The 16,520-nt window shown below is 37.3% G+C and overlaps 1 protein-coding gene across 4 annotated transcripts in view; it reads right to left on the minus strand.

The window, feature by feature from the left end:
- The window catches only part of col11a2 (collagen, type XI, alpha 2), a 35,706-nt gene that overhangs the window by 16,214 nt on the left and 2,972 nt on the right, over positions 1-16,520 (minus strand). The window contains exons 3-12 of one of the 4 annotated variants that reach the window (XM_084130650.1): positions 12,666-12,827; positions 11,710-11,920; positions 11,262-11,424; positions 10,296-10,418; positions 5,952-6,845; positions 4,510-4,638; positions 2,838-3,059; positions 766-819; positions 503-544; positions 64-126 (exon numbers count right to left, since the gene is read on the minus strand). In XM_084130650.1, the coding sequence (XP_083986776.1) occupies positions 64-126; positions 503-544; positions 766-819; positions 2,838-3,059; positions 4,510-4,638; positions 5,952-6,845; positions 10,296-10,418; positions 11,262-11,424; positions 11,710-11,920; positions 12,666-12,827 (2,063 nt within the window). The remainder of the gene's footprint in view (positions 1-63; positions 127-502; positions 545-765; positions 820-2,837; positions 3,060-4,509; positions 4,639-5,951; positions 6,846-10,295; positions 10,419-11,261; positions 11,425-11,709; positions 11,921-12,665; positions 12,828-16,520) is intronic. The other 3 variants (XM_084130648.1, XM_084130647.1, XM_084130649.1) reach the window with 3 other exon arrangements.

Below are 16,520 nucleotides of genomic sequence, written 5' to 3' on the forward strand. Positions count from 1 at the left end.
TCAAATTAGCATACTCAAAAAACTAAAGCATAATTTTTGTAAATAAAAATAATGTCTACTCACCCTCTCACCAGGATCACCAACAGAACCAGGGGGTCCTTGAGGACCAGCGGAGCCAGGGAGACCCTAATGCAGAGAAAATTGCATAAATGAGAGTTTATAAACTACAATTGTAAAGCTTAATTTTTATCATAATATTTTACTAGCATTTAGTAACAAGTAACTTCTGCTAACTCGCACTGGGCCCTACCCCAAGCTTGGGATGGCCCTGTGTAGTAAATACTAGGGCGAATTCAGGTTGAGGGACACTTTAATGCCATTGAAATGACTGAGGAAAAAGTGTCCAAATCAACCTGAATTCACCATATATGAGGAGAAAGGAAAATAAATTGCAATGCACAATATCGAGACCTAGGAAAGGAAGTTCTACAATTCAGTTTAAAAAAGGAATAGGAATGCTAATTGATCATAAATTCACTCAAAACAATAAAAGTGAACATACTGCTGGTCCTTCTGGTCCAGGTGGCCCTTCAATCAGCATGCCCTGTGAGAGTGAGAGTGGTAAAATTAAGAAACTAAAGACAGAAATAATATATTAAGAAAAGATGTAAACATGATATAAATCAATGTTATTCTGCAGCACCCTCTGGTGGTCTGGATGAATTGCATGTCTTAGGGTTAGTAGTTGTATTTACAATTTCCAAATGTTAAGCTTTATCATAATGGTTTTGGCTAATGATTTGACTATGGAATTATTATGCTTACAGGTTCAAGGACTGCAGGCTCTCCCTTCTCTCCCTTCAGGGCTCGCACGGAGGCCTGAGGAAAACAGATATGTAACCCAAAACAGAGCCCAGTCAATATACAAAAAAATGAAACCAGTCGTCCAAGATTTTCAGATAGTGGCTGAGCATTGTGCACCCACCTACATTATAACCCTTGAGTGGTTATGAATGTGACTCATAACTTCCCGTAAACCACTGAAACTCCTTGATTCGCCTTGACAGACAATTTATTTTATAGGGAAGTCAAGTAAATACTTAGCTGACAAAGCAGGCTTATAATGCCGCTAATCTGCTGTTGTGAGGCCATCCATCTAAATGCTGCACGTTAGAGACTGAAGTAATCACTATACATTTTTATTTTTGTATTTATAGCAGATAAGGATCTACAAGTCTACAGCACATTAATACATACTGAAGAACTTGGTGCTGAAGTCAAGCTCAAACAGTCGTGGTGCCTCCCAAGAAGATATACTGCTGTTCAATGCTGATCGAGATTAAGGCTGGTCTCAGATCAGCATTAGAGCAGCCGAGTCAACCAATATTGATGGAGCTATACTGAACTAAGCACTCTATGCAGACTTGCAGAGGAATCTTGAGCAAAGGGGGCAGTGTTCAAGTCTTGTTTGCTGACAGGGGAACTATTTCCTGTTGATGACATAACTTTTCAACTCATTACTCTCTAAGCAAACTTGATTTAGTCTTAGGTAAAAAGATAATGCAAAGTAGTCAACTCTTTTGGAAATTGAAGTTCTCTTCCAAAACCTAGTGCGCTGCCTGTGTGCCTACCAATGTTATTATTGTTAAAGGGATAGTTCATCCAAAAATTTAAATTCTGTCATCATTTACTCAACCTTATGTTGTTCCAAACCTGTATAATTTCTCCTCTGTTGAACTAAAAATAATTTTGGTAACCAGACATTTGACAGTAGCTATTGACTTCCATAGAAGTCAATGACTACTGTCAACTGTCTGGTTACTGACATTCTTCAAAATATCTTCTTTTTATTTCAACAGAAGAAAGAAAATCATACAGGTTTGGAACAACATAAGGGTGAGTAAATGATGACCGAATTTTAATTTTTGTGTGAACTAATCCTTTAAGTAAAATAAAAATCATTCCCGTTAATTGAAATACAGGTTAATTGAAATAAAAAATATTAGATGAAAAACTTTAACTAAAAAATCTGAAATCTTGTCACGGCAGATATATATATTTTTTAAATTACAGAAGTTACAAAATTACTAAAACAAACTAAATATGAAATATGAATATAAAAACTAATTCTAAATATTAATAAGTACTATAATAGTATATAAACGATACTAAGATAACACTGCCTACAAAACCCAATAAACTGATAAAGTGCTCGTCATGTTAAGATTTAACTCACAATTGACAGTTTCACTAACATGTTGCTAAGCAAACAATGTGATACTTTAATAATCATAATACATAACTCACATAAATATTGTCAATATTACTTAGATTATTCATTAAGTTATTACAAACTAATTTTATCATTATCAGTATTTAATCAAATGTCCAAATATTTAAAAATCCATATTTCTTAATATATCAACAGCATAGATATCCCAAAGAAAAGATTCTTGAAAAAAATAAAATAAAATACAAGATACAATTTCTGCCTAGGGGCATAGGTTTTGGAACAGAGCTTAAGTCCTAGACCCAGGGCTGGTTGCATAGTCTAAAAGTTAGTCATCTCAGTTTTTTTCTTCACAACTGGTCCTAACTTTTTAAAGTCAGTTGCATAAAATGGTCGATCAGTCTAATTTGAATCAGAAAAGTTAGACTGATTACCTCTTGGCTAACTGCTAGTTGGTCAAACTAGTTCTTAAGACACAGTCTTAATATAGTGACTAAGTTTATGCAACTGGTCGCAGAACTCAAACTAGCACCAGTGCTTTAGCTGGTCTTCACAACTGTCTGCTTCTGCTTGATGCCTCTGCAAGACTTAAAGCCATAGCAAATTCAACAGAAGCTTTTTACCAAAGCTTGAAATGGAATTTGCTGGAAAGCACAAGATAACTTACACCTCCCTCATCTGTCACAGCGGACAGGGCAGGGCCAAAGGTATCTTCCGTCTTGCTTTCGGGGATGGGCTCATTGTAGTCTTTGTAGGAATAGTCATACTCCTTCATTCCAAAGTCGCTTGTTATGTACTCCTCAGCGAAGGGCTCGTCGGGCGCTTGAGACACCCCTTCACCACCTGTCTTGGTCGTATCTATTTCCTCGACAGCGACAGTCTCGTCCACCTGGGCCGTACCATTGGGAGCAGAGGTAGGGGTGGGGTGGATGGTTTGGAGGATGGAAGATTATATGGTGTGATGGGGTAGGAATGGAGAGAAGATAGGAAAATCGAGAGGGAAAAGGGGAATGAGAGGGCAAAGAATAATCAGAATAATAGATCTTACCTGTTAAACAGATCATGAGAGAGGAACACAGATATGGGCACAGGTTTACACACACACACACACACTCATAGCACACAAACCAAAACTTCTTCATGTCTAATTTAACAAAGAATTGGTCTCTTTCACAGCTTTATTGTTCAGTCCAAAGGCCCGTTCACACCAAAACCAATAACTATAAAGATTACTAATCCACACCAACAGACGATAACAATCCTTTTATTAAAATCACGCACTGTCACTTTAAATGCTCACGCAGTTTAAAGTAATAAGGATTCTGATTGGCTATGTTGTTGATTGACAATGTTTTTATAATTCATCACCTGGAAAAAAAATAATTCTAAAAGTGATTCCAAAGATATCGTTTCTCTTTGTCGTTATCGTTTTAGCTGTGGTGTGGAATGATTATTAAAACCTTATTGTTATGGTGATCCATCTTGATGTGAATGGGCCTTTTGAAAGAACTTGTCCAATTTCTCCAACATCATGACTTTGACTAAGCAAAATGTGAGACCATAATTATGAGTGTTGTGCCTCAATATGAAATTAAAGTCTTTTTTTGTGGTGTATTTGTCCAATATTGTTGTTTTCAAGCTAATCTATTGATATACTGACCACAGAATCACTCAGGCCTATGGAAACACACTTACTTTGAGGCAAAAACTAAAGCACTACTTTCTACTAATCTCTTACCATTATATTGTTGACTATTTCATTTAACTTTCTGGCCATGTAGATTGTCCATTTCCAAACTACTTCTAAACATATTGTTTAAACTTAAATACAAACCTGACCAAAAGTCCCACTCTAGACGAAAAATTATTTAGTTAGGTCTAACTAACCCACTAATTCATTGTTCGCTCACAAAAAAAAAGCTGTATATAAAGTTAATCAGTTTCAGTTTGACTCCCAAACATATCTCACTCTTAAAAGAAGCTGTCCAGTAATGAATGCATGGTATTCATTCAATATTTGCACCATTTCTTTTGTGATCTGTTTCTCAAGATTTTTATTCTTATGTCAAGATGATTTCACATCCGGTTTTGATATAAGAACAAGGATAAAATCTTAAAGCAAGTGAAATAAGAATCACAAAAGAATATCTGATAAAATAGATGCTATGCATTCATTTTGCACTTATCATGGCACACATGGCTGCAGAATTGTTAATTGTTAAGGTAAAATAAACACAGGCTGGTCTCACCTCCAGTGTAATGATTTAAAGCAATTGAGAGACTCTTATAGAGATTGTTGACCGCTCCAGGTCTCTCAGCTATCTATGGGTGTGGGTTACCTGGTTAGTGGTTTCTTCATATCCATTCGGATCACTTTCTGGCTGTGGGGATGCCTCTTCTTCTACTGTGTAATAATAATCGGTCTCTGTGGGGGTGTGGTCAGCCTCTGAGTAAGCAGGATCTACGTCCTGATTGGAGGAGGCCAAGAGGTGGGTGGGGTCGGGGTGGAGGTAAGCAGATTTGAAGGAGAGAGATTGATTAGTATAAAAACAAGCTCAGGTCTGATGAACTTGTTACATGCAGAAAGAAGAGATCAATGTGCCTTTGCTGATAGAAGACGACATGTCTTCTGGCAAAAAGCCATTGTTCTCGTGTCATAGTAAAATCAGAACAGGAAACTTTTGCAGCTGGAATCAAAAAATCTTGGAATAAACCTTTGCATCGTGAAAGGCTTATTTTAATCACCAAGATTTGCTGTCCCAGACAGACTTTCCTTTTAACCTGATTTGCTTTAATAAGCCACATTGCCATGTCAAGCTAAAAATATAGTCAAGTTGGGTCAAAACTTGACTTTCCAGGTGTTGACGTTAGTGGCAATGGTCACTGGACCATTGAAACACAACAGACACCATTAATAAACAACTTTTGGGCATTTGTTCTCAATTTCATGGGACAGATCTTCAACAAAGACAGAAAGAATTGACAATCATGGAGTGCAGCATCGCAGAGTCAATATTTTGAGTAGGATATTTTCTGTGAAACTGCTTCTCTCATATTTCATTCACAGGACAGCATTTAATAAACAACACATAAAAGAGAAACAGGCTGAAATCAGAAAGTGAGATGGAGAAGGAGACTCGTTGTGTCATGTGTAACATTGAGCTCTACCAATGACTCATTAAACTGTGGGATCTTATGACTATGTTTCTCAACTGATCACATGCTCTAATCGGCATTACCTGGTAAACTACTTTCTACAAACTAACCAGTTAGAGAGTGTAGATTTGGAGTGACAGGAAATAAAATGGAAGAGAAACAAAAGACTGTACAAATAGCCATGCGGTGATGACACAGTCTATACCGCTTATCATATCCTTCTAATGATCACTCGGATCATTTGATATATGAAAGGGTGGAGGAGATCCAGCGAGTCTGTATGTCTCCAACCTCACAACTGGTCAATGTCATGATACCTTCATGGTTTTACACACTGTTTTCTGAATTTTGATTAACCTGATGGAAAGTATAATGGAAAAATCAATTGAAGATCAATTTGTTTTAACGTTAATCCTGAAATGTATGCAAAATCTGAAAGGTACGATGTAGGATCTTATTCAAAAAGCACCTCAGAGTATGTGTTGTATCTGTTATCTTTCAACATTTTCAATGAAGACAAATCCCAGATCAACCTTTACTCTGAGATAAGAATACAGTCCTGAACCAAGATGACGAGGTTGGAAATACAGCTCTGGACGGCCAACACGGGCTCTTGATTTTGTACCTGTTGATAACCATTGGTGGGTTTCTTCTTGGGTATTTCTGGAGAAGAGATGGTCGCGCCACGCACAGCAGCCTTGTCGAAGGGTGGGAAATTTTTGGACATTGATTTGACGTTATTGACATCCAAGACCTTAGGTTTTGAAGGGATAGGGAAAGGCGCAGGGGTAGGTTTGAAAACGACAGGTTTTCGAGTGACAGCTGCTAACTTGGCAGTTTTAGCGACTTGAACTTTGGTCTGAACCTTCTCTACCACAGTTTTGGTTGGTTTAGACTTCACGGGTGATGCATTGGCTTTTGTTTTGTCTGTCTTGTCTTTGGTTGGTTGTGGTTTGGCGGTCGGTTTCGTTTTTCCCAATTTCGTTGCAGTTGTCTCTGATTTCTTGGTTATTGTTACTTTGGTCACTGCTGCCTTTTCAGTCTTCACTGTTTTTGCACCATTGCCATTAGTTTTAGCTTCTCCGTTTGCTTTTTTCTCCACAGCTGCCTTCCCATTGCCATTGGTATTGACTTTACCATTGCTGCCAGCCTTAGCCTTGCCATTAGCATCTTTCCCATTCCCATTGCTTTTGCCGTTGCCGTTGCCATTTACTTTAGCCTGACCATTATTTTTTTTCTCCTCAACCGCCTTTCCATTGTCATTAGCCTTTTTTTTGTTGTCAGTCTTTGGGGCCGGAGTTGCTTTTGGTTTGGCTGCTAGTTTAGAAGCCAAAGTAGGTTTTATCTTTGAAATCAATAATTGCGCTGCAGTAGGTTTGGTCTTTGCAGTTTTGACTGACGGAGTTGGTTTGGCTTTAGCTGGTTTAGCTGGAGCAGGTTTTTCTGATTTTGCACCAGCAGCGGCTTTGGCTGGGGCATTTTTTTGCTTATCGGCTTTGCCGTTGTTCGCCTTGCCCTCCTATTTGATAAATAACGTTTTTATTTATTGTATTTAAAAGTGTTGGGTCAGCGTTCATGAAAAGGGAGGGAATGAGAAAGAGATAGAGAGTGGAAGACATCAGGGATGGGTGGGATTGAAAGTAGTGGGGATGGACAGAAAAAGAGAGAGAGACAACACAATGAATTTAAGATCGCTGGCGCTTAAATGACTGACTGAGATTTCACTGGCATTACTGGATACAGTGTAATGTTCAATCAGATTTATTTGTCATAGTTATATAATGAGTTTAGATTTAGTGAACTTTAATCGTACCTAAAGAAAGATAAATAAATGTGATACTGTTTTCTCCAATAATGCCAATCTCCACATTAAAAAAGCAGCATGTTGTTTGCATGGGGACGTAACGCTGTGAGGCACTGGGGGAAAGTATGCTCAAATAGCATCTGTTGATAAAACTGATGCATGGCTGGTACACTGTGCTGCTCAACTGCACAGAAAGAGAAACATTTAAAGAACAGGAAGTGATGTAGTCATTTTACACCATTCATAATCCCGTTGCCATTATGTATCGAATCATTAAACAAAAGTGTTTTAGATGAAGAACATTAAAATTGTAATTGTGAAAGGAATGAATGGCGTAGACTACTCAGAATCAGATGACAAGCAGAAGCACAAACTGCAGAGAATAAAACAGGCATATTAATTGAAGACTTATCTACATGTTGACACATACTGAGCTAGTAGAAGTTATTTTTACTCATAGTTAAATACAAACTTCAAGCTATTTAAAAATTGGCGAGATACAGACATGACTGTCTACAGGGCAAGAAAAACAGCACTAAAAATAAGTGAGAGTACAATGTTGGCCATAGTGAAAGTAAACCTAAGAAGTGAAGAGATTGATATGAATAAACACATAGACACAGACGCTTGTTGTTCATAATAACAAATCAGAGTGACACAAGACACAAGAGAACTCACACAACAGGTGAAATGTGAAAACATGCAAATACCAGATTTTAGGAAGATTAATGCCATGCAACTGTCAAGAATAAAAAGTGGTTTCCAAAAAAAAATCTCTGTGAGCTATTCTGTTATCAAATCAATAACTTACTATAACCTCATTGACATGCACATCGTGAAATTTGGTCATACACTGAAAATCAATTTGGTTAAATTACTATAAAGAATTACTGAATTGTAGTAATTAACCAGAAAATGGTTCTTTAATCGTAAAAATTTGATTAACATGAAAAAATAGTCACAAATTTAAATATATATTTAAAAAATAAATAAAAATGTAAATATAAACTAAACTAAGTCACTAGAATTCCTAAATATGAGGAATATAATAAATATAATGATTGTAGATACAATATGCATACTTGGATGTAATAACACTTTCCTCTCTGTTTAGTAAATCCGTATATTTACTTCTTTCTCTACAGCTGTTGGTTAAACACAGTGGGGCCATGATCTGTATATAGTGTGTGTGTGTGTGTGTGTGTGTGTGTGTGTGTGTGTGTGTGTGTGTGTGTGTGTGTGTGTGTGTGTGTGTGTGTGCGTGCGTGTGTGTGTTTGTGTGTGTGTGTGTGTGTGTGCCTCCAGTGCCCCTTTAAAATCCACATACACACAATCATGTACTGACCAACACAAACATTTTGACACTATACAGATACAAATCTGACAAAGGACAACAAGTAGGTAACACAAGCAACATCAATATAGTGTTATAGGTGAGGGGTGAGGTGAAACGAGGTGGCGTACAGAAAGAGGTGGGACATCACATGTCGATGCAAATATGAGTGAACAGAAAGGAGAGGATGAATTTATTCAGTCGGGTAAGTTTAACATTACACTTTCTGTGTTCAATTGTGTCATCACATCTATTTGATTTTGAAATTTGAGATGTAAATATGAAAATATTTGCCTTTGAATGAGCGATGTAAACAACACTACTGATGTTGTTGGAATATTTGACTTCTGATTGGTGTTCTTTCTTACATGTATTTGCAAACTGAATTCTGATTCGGCTTTTCTTTCTTGTTATATTACTTTTCTGTTTTCTTAATCATTATGTATAAACATCTAAACAATTTTTAAGTATATTTTCTGACTCTGTCTTGTTTTAAGTATAAACCTAATCAAATAGATTTATTTTGTTACAGGGATGTTTAGATATTTTTAACATAAAACAAGACAAAAATATATTTTTTTGCACTGTACCTGAAACTTTAAGACTACTGATGTTTCCTTTAGAAAATGCAAATCTAGTATTTCTTCATAACTCATGACATCTCTTTCTCTTCCTCTCTTTTCTGATTCACTCCATTTTCGCGCTCCCTCTTTACCTGTTCGGTGAGTGTCCCGGCTGTGACGGAGGGAGGGACGGATTGGGAGGGAGGGACACTCGTAGTTCCTTCATAATAATAGGGGTATTCATAATCATCCCGCTCTTCATCAAAGTACTGAGAGACATGGGGGGAGAGAGACGAAGAGTGAAGCCAGAGGAATGCAGGGAAGGAGAGAGAGGGCATGTGAGTGACAGTAAGAGAATGTAGCAAATGACAAGAGTGAACAAAGAAGACTTTGGAAAGAGAAAACAAATGAGAGAATAATACGGAGAGAGGAGAGACAAGTTATGAATGAGTAAGATGTAGGAACTAGAACTGAGGGTCTTAGCAAAGACAGGATGAAAGCATGATGGTTTATCATTTGTTCATCAGACTCATGGGTTTGAGTAGCAATTACTGCAAAACACAATGAGAACTTCAATGAACGAAAAAAAATGCATTCATCTAAAAAGCTAACATAAGAGAATACTGTAAGAAGAAATAAAGCTATTATATGCAGTTTCAGCATTTAGAGTGAAATGGTTGTTATAAATCTGATGAGAAACTGCATTAGAATAAAGCACCTTTGATGACGTGGAAGAGCTGTGGATGTATGAAAATGCATTGTAGGGCAGTGATGTGGATATCTGACTCAAATCGGGGGCTCTATATACTGTATGTGTAATATAATACTAATGTGCTATGAAACATAAACAATCTAGACTTGTGTGCATAATTTTCAGAACATGAATAATTAGCTGGCATTCTGATGTGAGATTTTGTAACATTTACAATATAATTTTTGTCCCATATTTATCCAAGCATTTAGTGAAAGTCCAATCCAAGTCAAATACCGGTGCAGATTTCGAACGGCATGATTAATGACTTAAATATTTGAATGCTTTTTTTAACAAACAGAAAAGTGTACATAAGTTAAACATACATAAGCATATGTGAATATGCATAATCATACATAAGCATACGTTTGGTGACTTGTACAAATATGATGCATTGAGAAGAGTTGCATTAACATACTTTAAACTAACCATCAAACACTTGCTACAAGTGAAACTCCATCTATATATCTCACATCAGGACGCTCCACCCCATTTTAAAAATGTGCTGTGGTACTCACGTAGGTGTTTGGGTCCTGGGACTGGACTTTGGGCAGAGGGGAGTCACAGTCAGGGCTGTAGTGCTCGCAGAAGTCAAAGGCGGCCTGAGGATTGGATGCGATCAGCAGTTGCTGGATCTCACCCTGGAGAGAAACAAAGAAAAAGAAGGGATTTCAGTTTGCTGCCTGGAACCTGGGGTCAAAATCAGGCCAACTGGGATAGTACGGCATTTAATATGTGCAAGAATCATTAATTGAGAAATTAGCATGAAATTAAAGGGGACCTGTTATGCCCTTTTTTGTGTTTGGGGGTCTACTAGAATAGGTTTGTTGCAGCTCCTCTCTTCCCAGTCTGTCAATAACGCTCTGTTTAGTTCCTGTCTCTATGAAGCCCCTCCTTCTGAAAAGAGCAATGTGCTCTGATTGGTCGGGCTGGACCAGTATGTTGTGATTGGTGAACCACTTCGAGTGTGTTTTAGAAATGTCAGAACTGTTTCACATGTGATTCACTGAATATGTCATATAAGATTAAAGTCAACATAAAATGACATTTGCAACCCGTTTAATGTCCATAATGTCACATATTTTAGAGAAAAAATTAAGAAAAAATACAGGAACTGCTTAGACTAGTCTTACAAGTTAGTCATTAAAAATGTTTCTTCAAGATTGGTTAAAACAATTTTTAGTCAGTTACATCAAAAGGTAGATAGGTCTAATTTGAATCCGAAAAGTGAAACTGATTAGCCCTAACTAACTCATTTTTAAGACACATAGCGGTTATGTTTATGTAACTGGCTCCAGAATGTGCATTAAAATAATAAATAAATTCAGATTTTATTTCATTATGACTTTAGAAAATTCTTTAGTTGTCTAAAATATCACTATAAATTGTAGTTAATTTCGTGCATAAAAACCCCCTAAAATCTATCAATCACAAAGTGTGTATCACAGAATTCCTTAATAACTCATTGCACAGGTGTGCCAGACCTGGAAGACCTCCTCATCCAGGAGACGGGCTCCAAAGACAGTGATGCCCTTGGTGTCCAAGACTGGGTTATTGCTACGTGGCAGAGTTTTGGTTATGCGATTCTTGCAGTCAAGGATCAGAGTGATGTTCTTCTTCTGCACAGAAATGGCTATGCGGTGCCACCTATAGGATGAGATGAGATCAGATAAAGGTTTTAATGAGAATGAACTGGGCAGACAGTCACAAAGGAGTTGCGGCATAGTTTGTAGGTTTGCCAAGTGCACAAATATAGGATACCTTTGTCCCTGCGTACAAAATGTATTAGTCTAAATAGTGATATTTACTATTCAACCAACAGTTACATATCACACAGCTTGAAAACTAACAGCAACACAATAACTATAAGATATCTGAAACTGTTATAGACACAGATGGGCTGATGGGGCTCAGCAGGGGTTGGTTACTGACTTGCCGTCAGCCAGGTTGACCCCTTTGAACAGTGGGTAGTCCTCTGGGGCGGGTTTGCGATTCTGGTCCTCATACAGGAAGATAGGTGAGCGTCCCAACTCTAGACCGAGCTGCTGCACACCCTGCTCATTGTAGATGGACAGCAGGAAGGCCTGAAGACCAGCCTTGGCCTTTACCAGAGTCATAATGGAGAAGTTCTCCGGGAAACGTCCTACAGGAAAGAAAGGTTTTTTTTTTTTTTTTTTAAGTCTGATACATGACGATTTGAGACACTGAAGTAGCTTATTTCAAGCACAGATTCATTTGCAGTCTGGGTGAAACCTATGATTCATGACTCAACTTGCATAAACTGTACTCATTTCATTGACACTAACATTCAGATTTAGCGTTAACCATGCAACCGTCTCATTAGCTACGGAAAAGCTCTCATCCTGCTTTAGAGGAGTAATTGCATGTTAGCGTCCCAAATGATTTTCAACCAGACCCACTAATCTTTCTAAGCATAACAAAACAACATCCATATAAAAACTCTTGAAACCAGTCTGAGAATAAATCTGTCACAAAACAATAAAAAAAAAATGAATTAGGCTACAACCCAAATACCCAGCTGAAAAATAATTTCCCACATAACATAAAATATATAAATATAATATTCTTTCCAGAAAATCAAAATGTGAAATTCCTAATTATATATATACAAACATAAAAAAAGTATGCAGTCTTCAGTTTTTACAAGTCTCAGCACTTTCCTAACATTTCAAGCCTTTTAATTATGAGCAATCTTTCGCTCAAATCATAGTCTTGTCTTTTTTGAATTCCTTCATATTCCAGACAAACATTTTCAGATACATATCACTATAAGGTCCTGTTGTTTTTTGTATAGATAAAACATTACCTAACACAATTGTGTGTCTATGAGCCCAGTATTAAATCTATGAGATATTAAAGAAATGTACCTGAGAATAGTTGTTTGGTGGGGGCAGAGATCTGGGCTTTCTTATTGACGCGGTAGGCGTGATCAGGAGTGCCGGCCCGGCGGGAGGTACAGAAACCCGGAACCTTCTGCACACCTTCGGGGAGGGAAGGCAACTGGAGCACCCGCAAAACATCGATTGGATCTGCGGGAGAGAAAGAGTTTTTAGATTCTAGATTCAAAGAGAACACCAACAGCATACATTCTTTTAGCCTGAGCTTTGCAAATAAGACTACTTTATATTTAGACATGCCCTTGTTTCTGCAAACAACACACAGCTCAAAATATTTCTCATAATGTATTTGGAAAGTGGCGTTCAAAACAGATGTTGAATCCTTCAAAAGGCCCCACACAGACAGCCTTTAAAATTTTATGTCTGTTTCCATCTTCCTATTGCTCTTGGCAGCTCTGTTGCTCTTTATGGGATTCATGTGAATCCCGATGCCATCTGCTCAACCCACAATGTGTACTACATTATTAACTGTCTAAAACTATGTTAAACTCTCTAACAAGACTTAATGCTTTTGCAACACGTATTTGAGGTTAAACACGTTTGGCTCTGTCTCCATACACTCTTTCTTCCTCTTGACAAATCCTTTATTTCCTTTCATTTTATTGCTGATACTTTCCTCTAAAGCTCTGCCAGTATTTTTGGTCCCTATAACCACACTGACCAAAATATGGTTTGTGTAATTACCACAATGGGTACTTATGTCATTTTATATTTACCGACTAGCATATTCATATTATAAACTGAAAATCTACTTATGTCAACTAATTAGAATGTGTGTAACACAGTTAGCCATACAAAGACAGATATTCATAAGAGGAAAATTGGCTGGAGAGAAGTAGTGTACATTATTCAATAAAACACTGCGGAAACAGTCTGAAAGAGGTTCAAGAGTGCAGGAATACCCTATGGGACTTCTAACTAAAACGCAATGCTTCCTTGATTCTCAAAAGGTGAACCTATTTAAATGCTGGGAGAAAGAGATGAACAAGTAAGAGAAAGTCTCTGGTCACTGTATCGGTTTCCAGAAGAGACAACATACACAATGTATGCCACTGTTTGAGAGCTGAACCACAGCACTATATGTCCACTGGGCCTTCTTGGCTAAATCGGATTAAATGAGGAGGGAGAAGCCCGAAAAGCACTTCCCAAATACAGGAATAAGTGCAAGCATAAATAAAATAAGACATAAAAGAGAATAAAAACTTTATGTATACTTTAATTACAGTAGGTCCAAATTAATAATTTGGATATATGTTGATAAAAAATATTAAAATATATATTACAATGTTCCAAAATAGGGGTCATAGAAGTTCCCTTTTAGTGAACCGTTCTAAAAAAGAACCATTTTTCGAACATATTAATAATCTAAAGAACCTTTTTCCACTATAAATAAACTTTTGTGGAACAGAATGGTTCTTTATGGAGCCAATGATGCCAATAAAGAAACATTATTACATTAAATTTAACAGAATGATTATTTATCTTATTTCTCAAAGTTAATAAAAAACAGAAAACAAAGTATGCCCTCTCTATTGATTCTGACTCTCACGAAGCTGGATTCATGGATTTTTGAACTGACACTAGGTGGAATGAGCGACCAAATCATCTCAAAATAGCCAAATATCAGCCGATTATCACCACTACTAAGCCATGTATTTATTACAAAATACATTATTTCTTCTGTTGAAATGAAATCCCAGCACTGAATAGAGATATAAGAACACAAACAGAAGAGCTTAGCTAGAAGTGTGCTTTGTAGATTGTAAATGTGGATGTCACTGGATGCGTTCACACAAACAAACATTGTATGCTCACACAGATTGCAAACACACGAGCAGACAATGGCTTTCAATTAACAAGACCCAGTACAAACATTCCAAACGCCAAGTCAGTGCCAGTCAAGGTGACCCAGACATTTCTAAACAAACTTCCATCAGAGCTCTGTCACGACCATGCAATGTGTGTGAGAGAACATTCCAGAAGATCCAAGAATCGGGTCCTCTTCCTCTTTTTTTGACCCTGCACTGTCTTCTGGCTCTTGTGAGCTTCAAATAACTGTGCTAAATACCAGCAAGACATACCACCTGACACCTTGACCTTTCAACTCTCACCTTTACTGTCTCACAAAGATGCCCTTGTTTTGAGCGAGATGGACAATTTAAAGAAGTGGAGGATGAAGACGGAGAAAAGGTTCAACATTTCTGAAAGGTTCAAGGAGGAGACACTTCTGAATGTATCAAACAACTGCAACAACTGTGACAACAAACCGCAAAGAGATTCAACTTCAAAAGATGCAAAAGACATGAAGATAAATCCATCATGTCGTCTGGATCTGTCTCGTTTTCTCTTCCCGCCAACCGCAATAGTTAGGCGTGCGTGTACAGGCCTGTCTGGAGGTTATAATTTAGATCATGGCTCTCTATATTTATGATTTATTTAGAATACACAGACAGCTATGCCATCATACCAACTCCTGGCATAATATGGGGTTACAGTGACATATATATCAAACGAGCATTTAATGCCAAGTGTGTTAGTGTGGTTGATTTTTCTTGACCTTGATGAAAGGTTTTAAAAGAAAGCCTTGAACAAGTGCATTAGCCTGACTACTGATGCTTTCCTTGTCAGGAACTGGAATGACTGATAAATGTAGTGCTTTTATTACATAAACCGTATGATATTTTTAAGACGATTAGAGAACAAACAAACAGTAAGAAACCTCTTAACAACAGGCCAGTATATTTGTGTTGGCTCTATAATGTGTCGATTCAATTGTAGTCCAGAAAGCATTTCAATTCAACAAAAAAAAAATGCATGTGGCCATATTTTCAAAAGATTCTTTGCTATTTCATTTGATAAATGTTATTCTCATGCCCTAGAGATGGAGGGCCCCTTGGAAGTCTGGTAAGACCTGCATTAGAACATAAACTGCCTTAAACAAAGGCCATAAATTGCTTATACATTATAAGTCTGAGTCTGTGTGGTTCGGTATGAGTCAGTGTGGGCGCCTCTGCTTGGCACTGCCAGGATGGATAAACTGACCACACGGCCACTATATTAAACATCATGTAAACTAAAAAAGATTGAGCTTCCCACAGCTACTGTATACACCCTTCACTGTAAACCAATGCATTTACTACCCAGAGAAAATCAATAAACTTTACTAGGAAATATCCTAAGAATTACTCAGACTAAGGTAGTGTGGTTATAGCGAAGTTTTGCAAACATTTTGAATCAGTCTAAAATTATCAATATTTTAGTGACGATTAGTTTGGTCACGTTCATAATCTTTTGTGATCCTAAGCACACAAGTGTGAAAACAGACAACTTTCATCCACTTCAAACTGATGCGACCATAAATCAAGCGCATCTACTGTCTGTGAGACATAGAAAAGTTGAAATTCCCTTTAATAAAAAAGCCAGACTAAAGGATGAGGGTGCTTATTATGTGCTCAGTGAATCTTTTAGATGTGGTGCTGTTGAGTTAAAAGCTTGAGCATGTGTTGGGCCCTCTTGTGGTGAGTCGTCTGCATTCCAAAAAAGACAATTTTAAACTAACCTTGAAATACAGAAATTTTAATAGGATATAAAAACCTGCTGCAACAATCCTGGTAAAGGCATTTCAAATAGATGTTTTCATTCCAGATTAACTATCTGCATAATACAATGAAACAAGTCTGCAAAGGCGATCCTGTGATCTAATTAAGGTATTAATGGCTCAAATCATTATGCCAACTTTCTATGAGCCAAAAAAGAACCCTTGTTTGGACTGAACCTAGAAGACATGATTACTAACTATATCTCTGAAACATACCACAAAGCTGC

Source organism: Abramis brama (genome assembly GCF_963993115.1).
Source record: "Abramis brama genome assembly, chromosome: 12".
Lineage (NCBI taxonomy): Eukaryota > Metazoa > Chordata > Actinopteri > Cypriniformes > Leuciscidae > Abramis > Abramis brama.